Raw genomic sequence first — 23,761 nt, 5'->3', positions numbered from 1 at the left:
TTTAAGAGATGTATTAAATCAGATTTTGTTTCTATTCAAGTAAGTGTATATAAATTGTGGTTATATTTCTGTGAGAACATCTCACAATACAATAAAAAAATCTACACTTTTCACAGATCTGTTATACGGTCCAACAGGACACCAAACTTTCTTTGACACTTCTTTTTTCCGAAAATCATAGTAAAATATTTATTCATATTTGTATACATTTATACTGCTACAGAAGATTTCTTTCTTTCAAGTTTACAATTCAAACAATTCTGAAAGAAAAATAATATATATCAAATCTTGAAAGTGTTTACAACAAATCATTATAATATTGTATTTCTGAAGGATCCAGAGACAAGGCGGAAAATTCAGGCTTGCAATTACTAGAATAAAATAAATTTCTCTTTTACTTCATATTTTTTGACTATTTTCTATCAAACACATGCAGTGTTGGTGAGCATAAAATACTTATTTTATAACTCTTTCCCCACCCGTGTTTTTTTCTGCTAAATTTGATGGCCCTCAGAATATTTTCTACTTTGAACATATGACCAAATTATATATAAAAATAAGAAACTGACACATTTTATTTGATTTTTATCTGTTCATATCAACTCTTAAATGCAGATAGGTTTCATAAAAAAAGCTAAATCTTTGGCAAAAAAGTTTGTAAAACATTCACACAGCTTTATAAATTTAACCAGATTGACGGTGAATTTCACTTCTTTCGCTAAAAGAAACTTATGTAACTCTTCATTTTTACATGCAATCTGATCTACACTTACATCGATCTTCTTTATATTTCATATCCAGGAGGCCTAGAAGTCCTTCATAACATGTGATAGGCTTCCCTTACCAAAATCCGCTTGTTAAGTGGTGCGTGTTGGTGACATATGTAATACTGTATCCAAGTCCAAGCCGCTAGTCATTTAAATTGAGAAAATATCCGTTTATTATCACTTTTTATTCATATCACACATTAAAGTGAATTGCATATAAAGACAAAGTGTACACAACAATCTCTGGGCTTTCTGGCCATCGGATATTAGGCATGGACATATATATTGTGATCGTGATTTTCGAAAGTATTACATCCCTTTGTAAACGTTTATTATTTCCATTTCATGAGTCTCCCTATACAGTTTGATAGAGTGCTTGGACCCGGAAGCCGCTTTGTGTGATGTCCCATTCAAGCGGATACACCTCAAACACGGATTACCGTAAAAAGTCTTCAATGGCACAGAAGCATTGTCTCTTAATTGACTAGAAACATCATCTCATCAAATGGTGGGGAAAGAGCATTGTAGTGCAACTGGCTGAGCTTAACCTGAGTGTGTGTTGTTTCTGTGTGCCTTCAGGACTTACTCACCCTCATCCATGCCATTGAGTATCTGATTGAGCTCTTCTTCTGTATGCTCACAGTGATGTTCCCTCCAGCTCTCTCCCGTCTCACTCCGCAGAATCACTAACTCTCTCTCTGTCCCACGCAATGCAGCGAAGTGCGGGATCTCCACTATTACAGGCCTGGAAAATATGGGGCACTACTTCAGCCAAGTACACCTCTTTACATTTGTATGCGATTCAAAATGAGGGTTGTTGGTCTGAAATAGATATTACGTATACTGAGGACATAAAAACAGAAAAATGTGGCATGCGACATGATATAAAAAGAGAACAAACAAAACAATGGATAATGCAACACACAGCATACATTAAGCAAGTGAAGACAGTTTAAAGATTAAAATCAAATGATATCAAAAAGGCAAAAAGGGGGAAAGGTAAATTCATAAACACCTTAAAACTTCCAAAAACAAAGATTGAAAAATAAGACAAAATAAAAGGAAGATCTTGGAGATGGAGATGTATATAAAATAATTAGGGAGGGGGGGGGGTTGTATCCAGTAGATTTTTGGCGTCAGGATCTGTCCTACCCGAGGAATTTGGTGCCGGGTGGACCCAACTGCAGAATTCTGCTGACAAGACTTTCACCCTCATTTAGAGGAGGAGGGGCTGTTGGGAGGTGCAGTTTACTGTTCCGATCGCAGCCATTAAAAACACACACACAAGGCACACTGTGAACCCCATTGACTTCAGAGGAACATTGTGTTCCTCCAAACTAGAGATGACAAGTTTCCTAACTATGCCTGATGAACACTTAAAGCTCTTACATGAGTTTTTGTCCTAACCAGTTGCGATATTTTTCAGGGTTTTTCCACATTACACCAGGGGCCTCATGTACGAAGACTTGCGTGGAAATCTTACTAAAACATTGCGTACGCACAAAGCTGTAAATGTGCGCACGCAGAAAAAATTTCAGATGTATGAAACACTGCGTACGCCGAATCTCACGCATATTCTTTTGTACATCCGAATGAACGTGAAACTGAGCGCAACATGCACGAGCGCAAAACCCCTCCCTGCCTCCTCCCCCGTATGAATATGCTAATGACTATGCTAATGGAAAAACCCAACGAAAAAGCAACGGCAAAATCAAACAAAAAGAGAAACTTTGAACAGAATGTGAATTGGAGGTGCTGCTTTCGGAGGTAGAACGGAGAAAAGCGGTGTTATTTGCAAGTTTGTTCTCCGGAATTAACAACAAAAGAAAAAAATAGAGTGGGAGAGTTTAGCTGATACGGTTAACACAGTTGGGTCTGAACATCGCACTGAGTGCATTTACAAAAGAAATAGTGTGGTTTATATCTGTAAACTGTTGCAGTACTCTTAGCAGTCTCAGTGGCGCACCTCATAAGAAGCATATGATCATATACCGACACGTTCGAGCACAAACTCGGTTCGAATCCAGCGTCTGATGAATTCTTTCTTCTTTTTTTCCCGCTACATATCAGATTTTGCCCACTATTTATCACGAGAAAGACAAGTAGGAATCATTAATAAGTTTGTGCATCATATTTTATTTGCACATTTATTGAATGGAAATGTTTCTGATTCACGCATGCAAATTCATCTTCAGATAGTGTCTTTATAGCAATGTGCGTGCAGTAGATAGCTCAGATTACATTGGGAAAACAGGCGACCGCTGCAAATTGTGCTTTAATGTTTAGCTGGTCAACTGTATGGTATGGAAATCTTACATACCTACTATATGAACCCGTCTCATACAGCTGCCATTGCAAGGATCAGACACTTTGTAGAGAAGAATTTAACACAACTGCCTCTAGGAGTCGCCAATGGAAATAAAACAGACACGCACAAAAAATGTGCGTACGCCTGCCAGAAAGCTGCCGTGAACCTGCGCAAATTCCCACGTTCAGTTCATTGTTAGTAAATCCAAACGTGAGCGATTCTGAGCGTGAAACCTGGCGTACGCAAAGTTTTTGTGCGTACGCAGCGTTGATACATGAGGCCCCAGGACTGCAAAACTAACTATAAACATTTTGTTAATGGAAATGAAGCTGAAAAAAATTAACAGTTTGAAAAAAGTGTTACTTCTGGTACTTAAAAGGAATAGTTCAACAAATAATGAAAATTCTGTTATCATTTAATCACCCTTCACTAGTTACAAAACTTTTTTTCTTCTTCTGTTGAACACAAAAGAAGATATTTTGAAGAAAGCTGGAAACTTGTAACCATTGACTTGCATACTATTTGTTTACGGAAATCAATAGTTGCAGGTTTCAGCTTTCTTCATAATATCGTCTTTAGTTTTCAACAAAAGAAAGTAACTCATAAAGGTTTATAAACGCTTGTGTCAGAATTCTGCCTCTACAGTCTTGTTAATTCTTGTTTTGGTGGCAGAGTCCAGACATTAGTCTTGTCTTGTCTAGTATGTTGTGCTTGGTTTGAGTTTTCTTGAGTCGAGCACTCATATTTCCTGTCTGTCTTCATCTTTTGAATGAGCGCCGTCTTGGTTGCGCGTGGGCTGTGAGCGGTTCTGTTTAAGGTCTGGGCATGCTTAAGATGCGCACTTTCTTCCTGGTGTTTGTGTTTGTTTTGTTTGCAGCTTGCTGTTTTATCTTCAGCGTATAAGGGCCTACTTACACTCTGCTATCCGAACTGTGCCCAGGCCCGTTTCCCGGATTGTTTCAGAAGTGTAAGTGCTCTGAATCGGGCTCAAGCACAGTTCACTTTGGCCAGCCCTGGCCCGGTTCGAAGAGGTGTGCGGTTCACTTGGGCTTTGGCGCAGTACATTTGTGTGTGAGTGCAAAAGGTGCCTGAGCCCGAAACTGAAAGCAAGACGTGATTTTTAAGGGACTGTTTCATATGGATTCTTACTGTTCAATGAACGCAAACTGTCGTAGTTTATTAAAGATGCAAACCCCTCACTGCACAACAGTTGCACCTTCAGCAAACTTCCTAATTCCTGCAGCAGGAGGACTTTATAATTGTTTATGAGCATCAGCAGAGGCTGATCTGTTAGGCGAAATATTTTTACTGCGTGTCACTGCATATCAAATGACTTAAACGATATAACTGAAGAAATCTCCACTGTGCTGAGCGAAAGCGCTTACTGAACACAACATTATCGATGGCCAGGCCCGAATGTAATGTGAGTGCGGGCCGTCGGAGGAGACAGGAGAGGGACAAGCATGCTTTTGGTTCAAGGCAAATGTCCATAGTGTGAGTACGCCCTCAGTCTAGTTGATTTTGGTTTTAGTTGGTGCTGGGATGAAACATGCTTGATGCATGTGTGAGTGCACGGTAGGTGTTTTATTTGTCGTGTACCCATATATTACGATCTGTTTGTGTTGGTGTTGTTTAGGCATGTGGCCTGGTGTTTACATTAGCTATGTTTCCATCCACCTATTTTTTTTGCAAATGCGCATAAAAAACATATGCACATAACTGAGTAGGATAAATTTTTTATTCCATAAGAAAAGATGCGCAAAAACTATGAGGGAAACACTTTTACCCCACAAATTCCAGTATGCACATTAAAAAAGGTCATGTGATTTTGTTATAAGAGATCATGTGATGATCAAAATGTATGTGAATAGACAAACCAGCAGGCAGAGCACACTGTAAACCATCTGAATTGTTGATTTGGTCATTTTAAAATGCCTTACCATTTAAGTATTATTGTTATTATATTATTATTGACCTCCAGAATTAAGAGTGTCTGTGCTCCGTGTCTGACACCTTCAAACGCCATCGCGTGTTCACTGCATGTCAGGATTGTCTTCTGAGGCTCAAGTCGTTTATTAGATGAAGAAAAGATTTACGCCGCTTCTCCTACCACAGAAAATTTCATTCGCATTTTTGGAAACATAGCTACTGTGGCTGCGTGCTTTAGTGTCGTGTTTCATGTGAATACACGGTTAATGGGTTCTCTCATTGGCTGCGAATTCTAGTCCTGTTTTTACGTGAGCATATATCTTGTGCTGTTTCCTTGTGTCATGTGCTCCTGTCTATTGTCCGATCCCATCCTCCTTGTTAACCCATTATTAGTTTATTCAGTTCACCTGTTTGTTTGTTTAATTGTTTGGTAATTATTTCTGCTTATAGTCTCCTCATGTCTGCTGTCCTGTGCCAGTTTGTCAACGTTAATCACCTTGTCCTGTTGTGTCCAGTCTTGTCCAAGCCCTACTCTTTCCTGCCAGCCCAGTCTAGTTTGTTTTTGCCTTTTTGTTAATGTTTTTTTTCCCTCAGTGTTGTTGGTTTTGCTTTTTATTTTATTATTAATAAAAAAACATCAGTTTCCCTGCACTTGAGTCCTCACTCCTTTCCCCACCCTACACCCGTGACAACTTGAGAATGAACAAATAGTGAGTAAATTTTAATTTTTGGGTGAACTATTCATTGTGATTGAACTGGGTTATTTTATGTTATTTCAACTTTATGTAAATCAACAAAATTATTTTGAAGTAAGTACCTTTTTCTTTCAAACTATTAAAATGAAAAGTAAAAAATAAAAACATTAAATCTAAGTAGAAAATAATAAATGAAAATTCCATTTGCATAACAAAATTACACAATTAACATTAGAAACTTACAATAGAATATTTTTTTACATAAAGACTGTTAAAAATGTATGTAAATACATTTATATAATAATTCATTATTCATTTTCTTTTCGGCTTAGTCTCTTTATTAATCAGGGGTGGCCACAGCAGAATGAACCACCAGCTATATAATAATAATAATAATTGAAAATTTGAATTATTATTTTTACTCTTTATATATTTGTACTGGAAAACAAGACAAAATACTAAGTAAGAAACTAATGTCTTGTTTTCCATTCACTTAATCTCAAGGGTTAACCTTGCATGCTGTTTCAGCATTAACAAACAAATTAACTGTCACGGTAAACACTGCAACATCGCTTCTGGTTAGGACACATCAAACATTGACACTCATCTGGTCTGTCAGTCGACACCACAAAAGAGAGAACATTTAACAGCGTCTTACACACACAAAAATGTTCATAGTGATAAAGCATAATTTTTTTGTTTCAAACTTTCCACTACTTCTTACCCAAGAAACTGTGCTCCGGTGGGACCAACTTCAATGATTTTGCCAGCAAGCCCCTCTCCTTCCACCATTGGGGGCATAGAGGCCAGTCTGTGCCTCTTCACCAGGCGACACGTGACTCGTGTAGGAGCTGAACACTTTCTAGGTGGAACAATAATGCGTAGTCCATTGTGACGACAGCCACGCATGGCTCCACCACGAGCATCCACCATAAAACTGACCAGGAAGCTGTTTATGTAGAAACAAAGCAAGTGACAGAGCTAAACATCACCAACAATACAGTGAATTTGAATACTGAAATAGTGTGTAAATGATTGTTTCTAAAACTTACAGCTTAACCACAGCTTTTCCCTTAAAAGCACCCAGAAAATCACGTTAAAATCATACAGGGAACACATTTGGAACACACATGTTTTGGAACATTTTCTTGTGGAAGAAATGTGATTTTTCTTCTTTACATGAAAATGTACTAAAAGCAAATGCTTCATGTGTGTTTCACAGGCGTTTCACATGTGTTCCAAGTGTGTTTCACATGTTTTGAAGCGCATGTGATGTTCATGTGGTTTTTGTGTAAATTGTTTTAGTGTGGCATCATATTCAAAAAGACTTGAGGCTTTAATTGCTGCCAAAGGTGCATCAACAAAGTATTGAGCAAAGGCTGTGAATACGTACATGTTTTTTTTTCAGAGTTTTTATTTTTAGTAAATTTGCAACAATTTCAAAAAATCTTTTTCACGTTGTCATTATGGGGTATTGTGTGTAGAATTTTAAGGAAATAAACGAATTTAATCCATTTTGGAATGAAGCTGTGACATGAAGAAAAAAAAAAAACGCTACAGTATAAAAACTTTCCAGATGCGTTGTATAATAATGTTATTGTTAAGTGTTGCTTTAATGTTTAGTTATATAGTGTCCATAAAAAAATGAAGTTCATAAAGAAAGACTTTGAAAAAGATCAGTTATCTGGGGAGATTAGATAATATAGAATGAACATGCTAGAGAGGTACTGGGAAAATAAATTGCGTAGGAGTTGAGAAACGCAGTGTGTCCAGTTTCATACCACCCATGTGAGAAGTACTGAATAATATTGCATATTATTCACAGGTTTTCTATGAATACTGAGACATGACTCACTGAGTTTATCAAAACATGCATATTAAAATTTGAATAAGCACAAAAATGCTCATTTTAACATGCAATAATGTATTGTGAATATGGAAAGCAATGGGACTCAAGCAAGAGTAGTGGAGGATCACCTGCTGTTGTCATGGTCAAGGCATGGGGTAGACTGGCTAAAAGACGGACAAAACACACAATCACGAAGAGCAGAGAGAGACACCGAGTGATTCAGGGAGATGACGTGAGTGTAATCAAGGAGAGAGAGAGGAGAGAGAGAGACAGAGAGAGAGAGAGAGAGAGAGAGAGAGAGAGAGAGAGAGAGAGAGAGAGAGAGAGAGAGAGTTTAAAATAATGAGAAGAAAAAAAGGTTTACCAGTTTTGACCAAAGATACACAACTTTATACGTTCTTGCTGTATGTGACAGGGAGGCAAGTGTGTTTGTGTTTCAATTCTGTCTGAGTGTGTATACAACTTACTAACCCTGACTGCAGAAGAGTGCTGGTTAGCACCACATTATCCAGATGTTCAGCACCCCAGCTCAGTCGATACGAGTCCTTCTCATGCTCTCGAAATGCAGACACCTGACAACACAATCAGAATAAACCAAATATTTTTGTAAATGTAATCGCCTAAATTATCTGTAAATATTTCGGTAACACTTTCCAAAAAGTTTGTATAGTTCATGTTAGTTAATGTATTTACTAACATGAACAAACAGTAAACAATACATAATTGTAGCACCTATTTATTTTATTTTATATAAGGGATAAAGTACATCCTGGAGGATGTTTTCGCAGAATAAAGCTTGACTAGGCTTATCGGCTGCCCGGACAAGGTCTGAAGGGCTTCATTATGTGGAAAACAACCTCCTGGGTGTACTTTATCCTAATTATTACACAGTTACTTGTCCAAAAAAAAAAAAAAAATAGACACAAAACATTGTTAATTAACACATTAATTAAACGCATGGCTGGCAGACTTCCCAACAAACACATTTACGTTGTAGCGATGTCTGCACAACGTTGTATTTTTTCAAAGGCAACGTTGCCGCTTACGTGCTCGCTACATTGTCACAACGTAGAAATGTAAGACGTGAGAAGGCTGTAGCAACGTTGTCGTGCGACATTCAGCAACCGCGAGGCGGCGTTCTTACTACTTGTATTAATATTTTTTTGTGGCAGTTTATCATTACTGCCTAGAATACAGGATAAGCAGCAATTCTTTTCCAGTATTGCTTAATATGAAATATTGTTCATTTATTTTTCCTATTTAATTTAAAAACTGCATGTGTAAACTTTAAAGTGTAAAAATGCCACACAAATGAATATAATCAAACTTTTTATTATATATTTCACAACATTTAATACATACAGTACACATACAGTATCTAATTATAAGCAAACAGTATAAAATAAAGTTTAGATATATATATATATATATATATATATATATATATATATATATATATATATATATATATATATATATATTTAAACTAAAGGGTAAACAAACAAGAAAAGTAAACAAGAAATCATTAAAATGTAAATAAATATATAAATAAATATATAAATTAAAATTCAAACACTGGTCAGTGAAGCTCTGGACTGGAGAATACAGCAGACCGGGGAGCGCAGCTGAAGACCAGTCGTAGTTGTTGGTATGGAGAAAGCAGTCAGAGGAAGAAACAAATTCAACGGATAATCCAGCTTCAGAGATCCACAGCAGACAAAAGTCAAAATAGGCAGTGAACAAGAGAGGACAGATCAGAGCTTGACACAACAGCACTACACAGGAAATGACTATGACTAGCAAGTTATTGAAGTTTCAGACATTTATTGTAATTTCATTACATATAAAATCTCCAGAGTAATTATGTAGCCTACTTTATTTTAATGTTTTAATAATATATCATATACCAAAATTACAAACAATTAAATAAATTTAGAGATACAGGGAAAACAGGTTTGAGTTAACAGAAGTCAGAGTAGGTCTCCGAATACTTACTTACTGTAAATTATGAGAAGAGAAAGAAGAGGTCCTGTAGTTGTGGCGTTGCTCGCTGTTAATGAAATGTTAAACTTAGTGTCATTTCAATAACAGCTGTACAAAATAATAAAGTAATTTTTCATAAGCATGATCTATTTTCCACATTATGGACATGCTGTTTTAGGTAACATAACTACATTTAATAGTAAATAGAATAGTATACTTCTTACCTCATTCAATTCTTCTTTCCATCAGGAATTACAGCAACACTGATCTGAGGTGAATTCAACAGCTGAAAACATTCTGAAAGACAAGTTACATAAGTAATTTGAAAACAACAGTGAGTGATTAAACAATAGTTTCATGCAACTTACGCATAATTAAAATCCAGAAATTATCAATAGAAGATTACCTCCATGTAAAAATAGCCTGTTGAGCAAAGAGAAGAGTGGGTTTTAAATAAAACATCAAAAGACCAATCAAAATAGAAATTTAGACTAGCAGACCTTTTAATTACTATCTATATTAATTAGGCATATGAACCTCAATTTATATACTTTAACTTATAGGGATAGCTCACCCAAAACTGACAATTCTGCCATTTTAGCCTCATTCTTTATTTGTTCCAAACTTATTTAGCTTTTTTTCTGCTAAACAATAAAGAAGATGTATTAAATAAAGCTGGAAAACTGTAACTATTTAATTCCATAGTGTTTTCCTACCATGAAAGCAAATGCTTACAGTCTTTAATGTTCAACAGAATAAAGAAACTTAAAGGTTTGGAATCACTTATTATTTACAGGGCAAATAATTCGTGAGTACATATCATTTTTGAGTGAACTGTTCCTTTAACGGGACGCAATCTGCACAGAGATGTTTTGTTTTTAAAAGTTATTTTGTGTTTTGTAAAAAGTGGGTCGGCTTGTGTGATGAAGTATCATACTAACTGATCACGATGGATATGGAAAAAACTGAACTTCAAAAACATTATTGTCCATTTGACTAAAGACAAGGCGTAGGTAAATAATCAGGAAATGTTTTATCGAGAGATTTAACATAATGATTTTAATGTTGTTGCCGTCCGTTAACGGAATGCCGAAATGTTACTCGCTCGTAATAACTTCATTACGGCTTTTGTGTGTGTGTAATGTTGGAACAGATTGTTGTCGAAATCATAGGTTTGTTTGAATATCCACGATTTATGTATCTTATTTAGCATGAAGAAATAAAGCAATACTCACGTCTCCTCGGTCGTTGATGAATGAGACGACGGCTTGTTGAAATTTAAACTGATTCAGCTGTGACCAGTAAATGTTGTACAGTGGTCGTCCACGCCACCTAAGCACAACCTAAAGCATGCGACCCTCATGATGTTTAAATGGCAACCTTATGACATCGTTGTGACAACCTTTAGAAACAACGTAGAATCCTCAACCTTTTTGCAATGTTGGTACAACGTTGTAGGAAGGTCGCTACGTTGAGGCAACGTTGTGTGTTTGTTGGGTTTGCACTAACCTGCACATTATTCAGTCACAAGATGGCGCCAAACAGTCAAAAACGCAAAGCTGACAGAAACGAAAATGGCTGACTAACGTTACAGCAGACGTAAGCTATTATTCATTCACAAGCAGTCCAAAACAGTCAAAAACGCAGCGTGACATACAAGCAGATAATTTACTTATGAATGATTGTTGATGTAAGTATGGATTTGGATTTATTCGGTGACAGACAATGTGATTCGAAGTTTATTATTGGGTCATGTTAGTAGGCTAAGCATTACGTAATAGTAGTAATAAACATTAGTGAGTAGTAAACCTAATTGAAAATGGCAACTTAGATGAAACTAACTTGTAGCTTAAATGTTTATTATAAAAGTTCTATGTTGAATCAAAATATTTCTTTCTGAACTATTTATGTCTACATGTACAAGTGAGGTGTAATTCACCTTGTTAATCTGGTGGCTGGCGATCATGTCTTCGATCAGAATTCCTTCACCTCTGTAAGCAAGATGACTGGGGGTTTCATGAGACCTGAGGCCGGACAAAGCAAACAGGTGATCAAGACTAGATTACATGTGTTGCATATTTAAAGCACCTGTGAAATCAAAATAATGTTTTGTAAATTTTAGTATCTGTATTTTTATTTATTAAGATAAAGCCAGGATCATTAGAAAAGCAAAACTGCTTTACAAACCCCCCAAAAATCCAAACTCTAACTGCAATAATCTGTTAATCAAGCATTAATTTCAATGTTTTATACTAAATACACTGTGCTTTAATTTACCGGTCTAGATTATGAGTGTAGCTCATGCCATCCAGGTAATGTCCAGGAAGAGAATCGTCCCCAAGCTCTCTCAGGTCCTCTGCTCTCAGGTATTCTCCTCCATCACCTGTCATTGTGTCTTCCCCTGCTCATACACACATCACCTTGTTGAGTATTGCTTGTTTAAATGGCTGACCTAAAGGGTTAGTTCACTCAAAAAATTAAATAAGGTCATCATCTACTAAAAGTGTTGATCTAATATTGTTTACCCTTCATTCCTTTTCAGACTATAAAATAGAAGTTTTAAATAAATGCTCATGCGTGCTCATGTAATGGAAGTGAATAGCAGCCAGCATTAAAGGAATACTTCACTTTATGGAAAATAAACTCCACTTTTTTGGTGGCCTTTTACAAGTCACCTAGAGTTAAACAGTTTAGTTTTACCATTTTTGAATACATTCAGATGATCTCCAGGTCTGGTGAGAGAAGCTTAGCTTAGCATAGAACATTGAATTGGATTAGACTATTAGCATCTGGCTAAAAATAAATGCAAAAAAATAATAATAATAGTTTTGATAATTTTCCTGTTTATGAGAGTATAGTTCCTTGCCATATCAGCCTAGAAAACAGCAACATTGTATATCTCTTGGTCTTAGTACATAATGTAACTGAAGAAGTTCCTAATCCTTTAAATAGGAAAAGGATTTTAAAAATAAATAAACCAAGATGCTAATGGCCTAATCTAATTCAACGATTCATGCTAAGCTAAAGGTGCTCCTACCAGACAAAGACCAACTAAAAGGATTAAAAAATGATAAAACTCAACTTTTTAACTTGTGAAATGTGCCTATTTAAAAAAGAAAAAGTTCCTTTAAGCTTCAGACACAAAAGTGTCGGAGAGTTGTCCTATATGCGATACATGCCATGTTCCAAATGCTTTGAGGGTGTTTATGATTGTTTTTAATGGAAAACAACCCAAAACGTGTTTACATTAGTCTACTCTAAATGTTAACAAAAATCATTAAGGACTGCATATGCTCATGGTATTCACTTAGCACAGCAGTCCACTCTGTCTTACCCAGATTTTAAAAAGCACATTGCCTTTTGTGGTCCAAAAAAAAAAAAGAAATATTATTTTTGGAGTGAACTCACCCTTTAATTTAAGTGCACTATTTACTACAGTAGGTAGTATTTTCTGCATTCAGACCTAATAACATTCAACATTCAAGTAACATTAAAAGCATTCAGGTTAGAGACAAAGATTTCCAAAAAGAGACAGTATGGACAAAATAAAATTGACTAAAGAAATATATAGTTATCTTTAAATAATATTTTAATATTTATTATTCCTTTTTATTATGCCATCATTTATGGTACACATTCAGTGTCGGCAGGGTTGAGTATGAACTGAGTACATGTAATTTGCTTTACAATTTTGAAGCAATCTTCCCAGCACTGATTGTAGGATGAGTAATAGGTTCATTAAATCTTTAAAAGTTTAAATATAAGGCTCATTCCAGAATTGCGGGTACATTTTAAGCATTTTCCATTCTATTCTCTAAAACTGCAATGATATACATCACATTGCCTAAATGTTGTATAAATAATTTGATTCTGTTATTAATTGTTGTTTTTGACTAAATGTTAAACCTTTTAAACCACTAACAGCGTTGACGATGACATTTTCCACACTATTGTGCTTTAGATGATAACCTCAAACCGGACACCACATGGAATAACTGAAACACTATTTTGTGTATTAAGTATTATTAGTAATATTTTTTAAAAGTTAATGAGAAATCCAATCAAGTATTTTAAGCAATTTTAAGTATTTAATCTACTATTGATCTGTACATATCAATAAGAGAAAAATAATGGCATGCTTCAATGCCATCCAGAGATTCCAGACAGAAAGTGACAACACTTTGAGCAAGTCACATGCTTCTTAGTCAGTGCTTTACAAATTGTTAGGCGGTTTTATAACCAATGTAACAGAGTTGACCCAAACACAGTGATGGACAAAAAATATATATTTTTATTATTAAAATTACAATATCACAAACAGCTGTTTCATGCAAAAGTAGAGTAACTGAGTGTGCTTGTATAACTTAATGATAATTAAAGCTGAATGTATGATTCAGTAGGCAGAGGGAGCCAAAAATGGCTACACTACGAGTTTAAGTTAATATTTTCAAGACAAAATGCCCTTTAATACTCAAACAGTCATTTTTTTTAAACATAACTTAATTCTACTTGTGTCTTTTTTTGTTTTTGAAAAAATAATAGGTTTATCTAGGAGACAATACAAAATCTCCCTATGATTCTAGAATGTGCAATAGCGATAGTTATGATTACTAAAACAAGCCAACTAAATGCACTGTGATCAGTGTGTGAATTCTACATTGACGATCATGTTAGTTTGTGTACAACATGCTTCAGTGAATAAAATGTATGTATTTATTTAAATGACTAATTTATTAATAAAATGTGTTTAAGTTTTCAGTGTTTTGAGGGATAGGCTAGTATATTCTGACCTAATAAGCTATTTGGGCTTACTTCAGGTCAAACTATACAAACTATGAATCTAATTTGACTTTACTTTTAGAGTATATGCAGAAGCAAACACCTATTTTATGATAAACCGGTCTTGTGAAGTCTTACCGTGTATATCGGTGCTCTAAATCTGCCAGTTTCAGACAGTTGAATGACTTTTCCTCACATAGACAGACTGGCACGATTATGCATTCACAATGGTATGAACCATTAGGGGTGGTCAAATTGATATCTGTTATTTTAATTATTAACATTATTATTAAAGTTACTGATCAGAGTGATCAAATCAGAATTACCAGAGTTACGTGCTTGTAATCCACAAATATTAGCTGTTCTCAGTTTTATAATTTACTGTATAAAAATAATTATTATAGGATTTGGTCAAATATCTGAGACCAAAGTTAGTTTTCCACAGTTTAGTTTTTATATACAATAATCATGCCCGTTCCAGTTAGCACACAAACTGCAAAGCACACATCTGAATAGATACAGAACAAACTGAACAGATGTTTAATTATTTTTTTGGCAAATGTAAAAAGTGTAGTGTTAGTAAAGAGCTCAGTTCAGTTCCCTCTATATCTATACCCCGTATACCTTCAATCTCCATATAGACTTCAGTAAAAAGCTCCTCCTCGGTTTGATGTTGAGCTACAAAGGCACAGCAGCTTTTACACAGATATAGCAAATCCTGATTTTGTTTAATAAAACAGAATAAAACACATTATCTTACCCTCCTCATCAGAAACATCCAGAACTTCCGTCATTGTCTCTGGAACGTTCAGTTTGTGTTTCTCTGTCACCGTCTGCAATAGTTCAATTGAACAAGGCATTCAGCGTATTCACTGTGTGGTCTGTGCGTATATCAGAAGCAAATTATTACATAAATGCATGGATGCATACAGTTGTGGTTGTGATGATTTCCTCAGTAACAACTTTCAGAGTGTCCACCACTGAGATGTACCCCAGACGCTTCGCAATAGAGAGTGCAGTGTTTCCGTTCTGAGGGAGAAAGAATGTTGAGGTTAAAGGAGTCACATACAGAATTAAGATGATTTCAGGGAGTGCAAGTGTTGCTCATACCATGGTAACAGCATTAGGCTTAGCTCCGTGCTGCAGGAGGACATTGACAATGTGTGTGTTTCCCTGTTGAGCAGCTTGATGAAGTGGTGTGTAACCATTCTGAATGTACAAAGAAAAAAAAAGATTCATCAATACAGTAATTATCTCAGAGATAGCAATCAGAAGGCAGTGCAATGCAAAAAAAAATAATACAGTATTTCCTATAATAGTTCCTCTGGAGAAAGTCTTATTGTTCTATTGTGGCTAGAAGAAAAGCTTTTATTATAAAAAAGCTTTTATAAGTTGTTATATTTTAAAACCATTTTAAGGTCAATATTGTTAGCCCCCTTAAACAACCCATTCCCATTGTCTACAGAACAAAGCATCATCATCATCAATGACTTGCCTACTAACCCTAACTTGCATAGTTAACCTTTATGTAACCCCGCCGGTCCTACGCCACTCAACCCGCTCCGAGCTGGTATCGAACCGGCGACCTTCCGCATGGGAGATGGTTGCTCTACCAAGGAGGCTAAAGTCCATAGCCCCTAGCGTCTGTCGTTAGGGCACCTTTAGAGGTCAGAGGAGTGAGTGTACCTGCACAGCACACACTAGCTGGCCTCCGTTACACTCACCCCCCTAAACCTCACTCCCATCCGGGTCACGGCACCAATGTAACCCCACCGGTCCTACGCCACCCAACCTGCTCCGAGCTGGTATTGAACCAGCGATCTTCCGCATGGGAGTCGGTTGCTCTACCAAGGAGGCTAAAGACCATGGCCCCTAGCGTCTGTCGCTAGGGCACCTTTAGAGGTCAAAGGAGTGAGGTTTACCTGCACAGCACACACTAGCTGGCCTCCGTTACATTTAAATGGCACTTTTAAATGAATACTAGTATATTAAAATATCTATTTAAATATTATGTTCTGTCATTATGGCAAAGATGAAAGAAGTACATTCTTACCTTTGTTTTTCCATTAACATTAGCGCCATTTTGCAAAAGGAAATTAACCATTTTGACATTTCCATAGTGGCAAGCCACGATAAGAGGAGTGTAGCCCAACTAGAAGAAACAACCAAATTAACATGAGAAATGGACACTTAATCATGCAATTTCGTTATTTTTATGAAAAAATAATAATACAATACGAGCATGTTAATATTAAACTCCAGGACAAGCTTACTTTGGTCTGCTGGTCAATGTTTGCGTCGTGTTTGGCCAGTATTTCAGCCGCTTGCACTCTGTCCTCTTGAGCAGTGAGATGAAGAGGTGTAAGGCCACTCTGAAGAAAAACAAAACAAAAAATGTATATTAGAATTATGGCTCTGTAGAAGGCTTTCACGATGATCCAATCAATTCCCGTTAGACAGAAATGAAGCCGCTCCCTGTTCTTCCCAGAAGGCAGACAATGTCATAAGACATTAATATTAGGTTAGATTTAGTTCGTGACATCAGGTGACCAAAATCTAGCTAACATCTTAAACTAATATCATATCGACATCAAATACTGACATTTATTCGTCAGGTATGGCAACCAAAATCCAGTGTCTGATAGACGTCATAGTGGTAACGTCAACATGTCAAGCTATAACATCATTAGATGTTGATATTTGGTTGATTTTAGGTTGGATGTTAAACATTGACATCAGCCTGACATTGTGTTCTGTTGTCAACCCAATTTTCAAAATTTTACACCTTTACAGCTGACCATTTCTTTTTTAGTTCACTCATAGTGCGATGTTCAGACCCAACTGCGTTACCACGTCAGCTAAACTCTCCCACTCTATTTTTTTCTTTTGTTATTAATTCCGGAGGACAAACTATTCATATGGGGGAGGAGGCAGCGAGGGGTTTTGCGCTTGTGCACGTGCACTCAGTTTCACGTTAATTAGACCATTAGCATCTCGCTCAATAAATAAAAAAATAATAAATCATTTATTTTTCAGAATCTTAGTTTCATTGTGCACTAAATGACAAAAAATTGAAAGTTGCTATTTTCCAAGCCGATATTGCTAGGACACATACTCGCACACTGGTGTAATAATCAAAAAACTTTGCTGCCCTACTGTGGCTACAGCAGGTGAAATGATATTGTGTAGCACCTCAAAATAGTCCCTAGCTAGATAACTAGGTAACAGCACTTCATAATATCGTTGTGCCTGCTGCAGCCTTTAAAAAAAAAATTTGAGTGACATGCTAATGGTCTAATCCGATTCAATGATTTATGCTAAGCTAACCTAAATGTGATCACGCAAGACCCAGAGGTTGGCTAAATGGTAAAACTCCTACGGGAGTTGTAAAGCGATCATATTTCCAGTGTTTCTTTAGGGAACTGTGATGATGCTAAAGCGACAGTCTGACCCTGCTCTTACCTTAGTGGCAGCGTTGACGTGTGCTCCTCTCTCCAGCAGTAGGGCTGCCATCTCGGTGTGTCCCTCCTGAGATGCCAGGTGTAGAGGACTCACTCCCTGCTTTGTCAGTGCATTGGTCTCTGCACCATACTGAAGTAGCGCAGAGGCGATCTGAGTCTGGTTCTTCTTCGCCGCAATATGGAGAGGTGTGTAGCCATTCTGCACAGGAACAGAATATTAAATTATCATTAGTGATTCTTTTTACAATCCTACTAGCCTTTTATTTACAGTAAAAAAAAAGCTTTGGTTTGTGTTTTGATTGTCATGCTGCTGATGATGTGCCAGAATTTGTAGTACTTGACATCCGTAGTATACATAGTAATCTTTTTCATGTATAGACAGTCAGCCTGATATTTGTGATCTCGCAGTAAAATTAGTACCTTAGCAGTAGCATGAGGTGAGGCACCTTTATCCAAGAGCATCAGCGCCACCTGCTGGTTATCATAGTGAGCAGCTACATGAAGAGGGGTGAGGCCGTACTGGTTTAGAAATAAAAAATAGAAAACTGAATACACTTCTTTGAACATGTACACATAGACATCACCTATATACTTTATAACTACAGGTTAACTATGTTTATATATAATAACTTTAATTGTTAAAAGCTATTAGGTATTAGTACCTAACAAAGTTATGATTTCTAATAACCTTAACTTTTCTGAATTTGATTGTTATGCAACAATGTGCACCATTTGTAAAGGTGCTTGGAAACAATAATTATTGTAAAAAAAGCGCTATACAAATAAACTTAAATTGAATTAAATGAAATACATATTTCCAAAAGTAATGTTAATAAATAGATGATTCAAGTTTTGATTTTCACCTTTCCAGCGTCATCAAGAAGTGCTCTCCGCTGTAGAAGGAGTTTTGCCACATCCAGGCTTCCATACTTAGCAGCAACATGTAGAGGAGTGAAGCCTTTCTGTTAAGGGGAGGATATTCATTTGTGGTTAAATGTAGCTGAATGTTTGTTACAGTTAAAAGGTTTGTAGTTTTTCTTTTTTTTTTATGATACTTTTATTTTGCAATAATGCATTTACCTGATTAAAAAAATGACAGTACAGTTTAACATTGCTACAAACATGGAAGACGAACATATTTACAGATCAACATATTTACTGATCTATCATCAGGCCATGAATTTAAGATCTATTAATTTATTATTTGCAACTCTACATTTGTTGTATATCGACTGGAATGTCCGTGCGGATGCTTTTATATAGGAATAACAAAGAGAAAATTAAAATTGAGATTAGCGGAGCATGAAAATGCGATACGTAGCCTACCTGTAATCCACAATATCCTATGGCCCTACATTATAAAAATCAAGTTCACGGCAATCCCAGTTCATTAAAAATAGTTGGTATTGAACATATTTATAATTCTACAAGAGGAGGAGACAGGATAAAAAGATTAAAACAGAGAGAGATCTTTTGGATCTATACATTAAAAGCAATCAGATATCCAGGTTTAAACGGCTAACAGAGTTAGACTTTTCTTCTTTTTTGTGAAACAGTTTTTCTATGCTTTACAAATTTTCACCATATATTATTGAATATGAATGTGTTTGTTTATGCATTCTTTTGTGTACATGTTTATATATGTGTATGTGTAGACATTTGTATGTACACATGTATATATGTGTGTTCGTATGGGTGTATGGATGTACATCCTTGTTTGTTAGTTCTATATATATTTTTTTCAGATATGCACGTGTTTGTCTGTGTATGTTTATATCTTCTCCTCTACTTATGCTGAATCTATGATGATAGTTGACCTTGTTTATTAAATAATTTGATTGTTGTTGGGATATATCTAAATGAGTCAAGTGACCGTAGTACTCAAAAGAGACTCTAGACCAGCGGTGCTCAACCCTGTTCCTGGAGATCTACCTTCCTACAGAGTTTAGCCCCAAACATAATCAAACACACATGAACCAATTAATTAGGAAATGAACAGCACTTGATAATTACAGGCAGGTGTGTTTGATATAGGTTGCAGCTAAAATCTGCAGGAAGGTGGATCTCCAGGAACAGGGTCAAGCACCCCCTGCTCTAGACGCACATTATCACTGTTACCCTGATGAAGGCAGATCCTTGCAGAAACAGTTAGGTTTTTATAGATTTAGCCATGTGAATTAAGGCTTTTTACATTTTCCACATTTTTCGAGTGCCTTGGACTGATTTTTGTTATTGTTTTGATGAATCCCTTAACCAAAGAGCACCGACCAAATGTTTAAGTTACCCCTGAGCCTTTTTTGGTAACACTTCATTATTTGTTAAGCATTAATTCTACATTAATAAACGTTAGTAAGCAGTTTATAAATGTAGCTACAAATGCTGTATTCTTGACTATAAGCACCTATATAATGTGTTTAATAATTGTATTTTCATACATAGTTTATGATTTATATTTCATTACTAAATTAGGTATTGCATTATTTACAAACGTGTTGTATTTAAGAGTAGTTGAGGGTTTTTAGGATAATTCAAAATGAGTTAGTAAATGATTAATAAACTGTTGAAATCAACATTTATATGTCCTATTATTCAGGCATATACTAATGGTTAACTAATATGTTAATAAATGCTTTATTAACTCAACTTCACACAGTTTTGTGACCTAATCTAAAGTGAGGACTATTTATGCTTTAAAAATCCCTTATAAATCCCTATTAAAGATTCAAATGAACAATAATCCTTGCAATCTTTTCTAAAAAGTAAAATTACTGTAGAGTTTTAAAGTTGCTGAATAACATAAGTGTCAAAATACAACATAAAACTGGATAAAACAACAACAACAATATAATAATGTAACTATAATAAGATGCAATGTTTAAACTCTACAGTGATTTTATTTAAGGTTAGGTTTAGATTAGATTGCAAAGATTTATTTTTCGTTTAAAGTTTCATTTGTGTATATTAAATGAATAGGTGTGAATAATGTCATTTTTCCTTTTTAGAATTTAACTGCGCCTTTATTTGTCATTTATAAAGGAATTAATAAAGCATAAATAGTCCTCACTTTAGATTAGGTCACAAAACTAGATGAAGTTGAGTTAATAAAGCATTTAGTAACATACATAGAAACGATTAATATATGCCTGAATAATAAGACATATAAACGTTGATTTTAATAGTTTATTAATCATTTACTAACTCATTCTGAATGATCCTAAAAGCCCTCAACTACTCTTAAATACAAATGGTTTGTAAATAATGCAATACTTAATTTAGTAATAAAAAATCAATCATTAACTAAGTATGTAAGTACAATTATTGAACACATTATATAGGTGCTTATAAGTCAAGAATAGGGCATTTGTAGCTGCAGTTATAAACTGCTTACTAACGCTTATTAATGTAGTTAAGTTAAGGCTTAACAGATAATGAATTCACTATTTGCCAATGCTTAATAAATTATTTATAGTGTGTAGTTATTATAAAGTATTACCAAAAAAGTTCCTTAAAATTTTAAAGGACAAATAAAAAATATATGTTGAGAGACTAAAAATAGTCTCAAAACTGTGGGGAAGTTGTAAAATGATCATATTTCAGAAAATGTTTGTTACTGTTAAAAGGTTTGAAGTTTTGGAGTTTTTTTTTTTTTGATACTCTTATCCTGCAATGATGCATTTACTTGATTAAAATGACAGTAACGTTTAACATTGCTACAAACATGGAAAATGTTCCTCTAAACTTTATATTTATCAAGCAGTCAAAAAATGCATTGATAATAATAAAAAAGGTCAAGTAAAAAAACAAGTATAACAATAAAAAAGACGAGTATTTTAAGACAAAAAAATGTATATATTTAGATTAAATAAGGGCAGCATTACTGAGCACTGGCTGATTTCATAAACCTAAAACATTCCTTAGTGACCCAAGCTTTTAATGACCATGTCATGTGTATACCAAATAATATGGTAAATAAAATGACCTTTGTGGCGAGCGAGTGAGATGCTCCAGCCTCCAGCAGCACCGCAGCCGTCTCCACCTGCCCTTCACGAGCCGAGATGTGCAGAGGTGTGTACCCATTAGTGGTGGAGGCGTCAGGGTGAGCCATGTGCTGCAATAACAACTGCACAATCTCTGTCTGACCCAGACGAGAAGCAATGTGAAGAGGTGTCTGATCCTCCTGGAGAGAGAAACCAGTGAGTCGAGCATATTTACAACTCTCTTTGTGAGCCATTAAACTGTGTATTTTCAGTGGGTTTTATGGACTCACTCTGGCCATGGCATCCACCAAAGCGCCATTTCTTAGCAAACATCGCACCACCTCCATCTGTCCTGCTCGTGCAGCCATGTGCAGTGCTGTCTCACCACGCTTAAACACACACACACACAATCCACTGCTATGTTGGCTTAATTTATGTATTCTGATTATTACTCTGATACTAGAAATTAGAGGTGTACGATATGCATTGTGGACATTAGAATTGCGATTGTTGCTTTAATGATGTGCAAACTTATATAATGTATTTCTCTCTCTTTGCTTTAACACACTTTCAAGAGTTCACACTTAGCTGATGACTGATTATAAAGCCAGTTTGGCATGCTGTCCCGGGAGAGAGCCCTGAGCTTAAAAAATCCTTGAGCCCAGGGCTCCCTCGTGTTTGCAGGGCGAGAGGGGAGTTTGAGCTTAGGTAGATCTCAAGTTTGTTAAGAGCTGATGGAAGAATATAACTGCTATGTAGAGATATACTGCTGAATAAGAGCTCTACTAGAGTGCAAAATTTTGAATGATCAATACACTTATGACACATGTTTTTGGAATTTGGGAGGAAACCGGAGAACCTGGGGGAAACCCACACGAGCACGGGAAGAACATGCAAAATCCAAACAGAAATGACAGCCGGCCTGTTAAGAACTAGAACCAGTGACGTTCTTGCTGTGAGGCAACAGTTTTAATCACCGTGCCACCATCACCGTGCCACCCTATAAAGGAAAAGGTGGAGGAGTAGTGGTGGAATGGGGGATTCTTCAAGGCGATGATAACTGTAATAAGAAACCCTGGCTCCTTATAGTGAATTATGAATTGGTGTCTGATTGGTGAATCATGCATTAGTTAATCCAGAACCAGCCGTGTTCAATCAAACGTGATCCTCTCGAAATTGGTTTATAAAAAAACTTCACTGTAAGAGTCTGTGTTAGGGCAATCGCAATGTGCACATTCAAAATAGTCACATCTGCAATGTTGAGATAGGATTTTAGTTCAGCAAAGCCACAATTCAAAACGCATGAGATTTGTGGAGTCACTGCTAGGTTTAACCATAATGAAGTAATAGATAGTTTAAAGCATTGAGGCTCAAACATTTTTTGTACATTTCATAAATGCCTGAACACTATTTGACTACCCTGAAAACCACAAAGCACTGTGTATTTCACTTTAATTGTTGCTCTATTGTATGTATCTATGCTTGGATTGTGTTACTTTGTTATGCATGATTCATCTTTCATTCATTTTTTCTTCAGCTTAGTCCCTTTATTCATCAGGGGTCGCCACAGCTTAACTTATCCATCATATGTTTTACACAGCGGATACCCTTCCAGCTGTAGCCCAGTACTGGGAAACATCCATACACACTCTTTCACACACATACTGCCAATTTACTTTATTCAATATAGCAGAAAAACTAAATGTCAGATGTTTCAAAAATGTCCTTAAATTAAAATAATAATAATAATAGTAAAAGAATAATAATAAAAGAAACTCAAATAGCTTGTGAACAAGTGAAGGTTGACTAAATGATGAATAATTGTAATTTTTGGCTGATTTGTCATTGTAAGAAATTTATATTTGACATTTTCAAAATGGTTTCCCAGTGATGGGTTGTGGCTGGAAGGGCATCCGCTGCGTTAAACATATGCTGGATAAGTTGGCGGTTAATTTCACTGTTGCAACCCCAGATTAATAAAGGGACTAAGCCAAAAAGAAAACAAAGGAATGA

General features: G+C 35.8%; 1 protein-coding gene and 2 long non-coding RNA genes across 60 annotated transcripts in view; 1 reads left to right on the top strand and 2 right to left on the bottom strand.

Moving 5' to 3' along the window:
- Positions 1 to 23,761, bottom strand: part of ank2a (ankyrin 2a, neuronal) — a 131,158-nt gene that overhangs the window by 33,384 nt on the left and 74,013 nt on the right. For 16 of the 50 annotated variants that reach the window (XM_087236796.1, XM_087236832.1, XM_087236844.1 and 13 more), the window contains exons 14-31: positions 22,039 to 22,137; positions 21,751 to 21,948; positions 18,635 to 18,733; positions 18,192 to 18,290; positions 17,773 to 17,970; positions 16,584 to 16,682; positions 16,364 to 16,462; positions 15,421 to 15,519; positions 15,241 to 15,339; positions 15,071 to 15,143; positions 14,935 to 14,988; positions 11,809 to 11,932; positions 11,471 to 11,555; positions 8,020 to 8,120; positions 7,677 to 7,712; positions 6,424 to 6,648; positions 1,920 to 2,018; positions 1,358 to 1,512 (exon numbers count right to left, since the gene is read on the bottom strand). In XM_087236796.1, coding sequence (XP_087092922.1) covers positions 1,358 to 1,512; positions 1,920 to 2,018; positions 6,424 to 6,648; positions 7,677 to 7,712; positions 8,020 to 8,120; positions 11,471 to 11,555; positions 11,809 to 11,932; positions 14,935 to 14,988; positions 15,071 to 15,143; positions 15,241 to 15,339; positions 15,421 to 15,519; positions 16,364 to 16,462; positions 16,584 to 16,682; positions 17,773 to 17,970; positions 18,192 to 18,290; positions 18,635 to 18,733; positions 21,751 to 21,948; positions 22,039 to 22,137 — 2,041 coding nt within the window. The remainder of the gene's footprint in view (positions 1 to 1,357; positions 1,513 to 1,919; positions 2,019 to 6,423; positions 6,649 to 7,676; positions 7,713 to 8,019; positions 8,121 to 11,470; positions 11,556 to 11,808; positions 11,933 to 14,934; positions 14,989 to 15,070; positions 15,144 to 15,240; positions 15,340 to 15,420; positions 15,520 to 16,363; positions 16,463 to 16,583; positions 16,683 to 17,772; positions 17,971 to 18,191; positions 18,291 to 18,634; positions 18,734 to 21,750; positions 21,949 to 22,038; positions 22,138 to 23,761) is intronic. The other 34 variants (XM_087236804.1, XM_087236818.1, XM_087236839.1 and 31 more) reach the window with 7 other exon arrangements.
- Positions 9,106 to 11,023, bottom strand: LOC147846716 (uncharacterized). 7 transcript variants are annotated; one of them, XR_015476398.1, is made up of 6 exons: positions 10,961 to 11,023; positions 10,767 to 10,874; positions 9,900 to 9,954; positions 9,756 to 9,828; positions 9,548 to 9,598; positions 9,107 to 9,245 (listed from the first exon to the last, which is right to left on the bottom strand). It is a non-coding gene; the product is annotated as an uncharacterized LOC147846716 (long non-coding RNA). The 7 variants fall into 7 exon arrangements; XR_015476399.1 differs by lacking the exon at positions 10,961 to 11,023 and having other exon boundaries at positions 9,106 to 9,245; positions 9,544 to 9,598; positions 10,767 to 10,848; XR_015476404.1 differs by lacking the exon at positions 10,961 to 11,023 and having other exon boundaries at positions 9,106 to 9,245; positions 9,544 to 9,598; positions 9,938 to 9,954; positions 10,767 to 10,848.
- Positions 10,342 to 19,624, top strand: LOC141385202 (uncharacterized). 3 transcript variants are annotated; one of them, XR_015476408.1, is made up of 5 exons: positions 10,342 to 10,544; positions 11,456 to 11,578; positions 11,817 to 11,897; positions 17,809 to 17,957; positions 18,643 to 19,622. It is a non-coding gene; the product is annotated as an uncharacterized LOC141385202 (long non-coding RNA). The 3 variants fall into 3 exon arrangements; XR_015476407.1 differs by lacking the exon at positions 10,342 to 10,544 and adding an exon at positions 10,997 to 11,130; XR_015476406.1 differs by lacking the exon at positions 10,342 to 10,544 and adding an exon at positions 11,054 to 11,221 and having other exon boundaries at positions 18,643 to 19,624.

Source organism: Danio rerio, chromosome 1, assembly GCF_052040795.2.
Source record: "Danio rerio strain M-AB ecotype USA chromosome 1, GRCz13ab, whole genome shotgun sequence".
In the NCBI taxonomy this organism is placed as follows: Eukaryota; Metazoa; Chordata; class Actinopteri; order Cypriniformes; family Danionidae; genus Danio; species Danio rerio.
The sequence above is the reverse complement of the archived record's forward strand: the minus strand, read 5'-3'. Positions and strand labels throughout refer to the sequence as shown.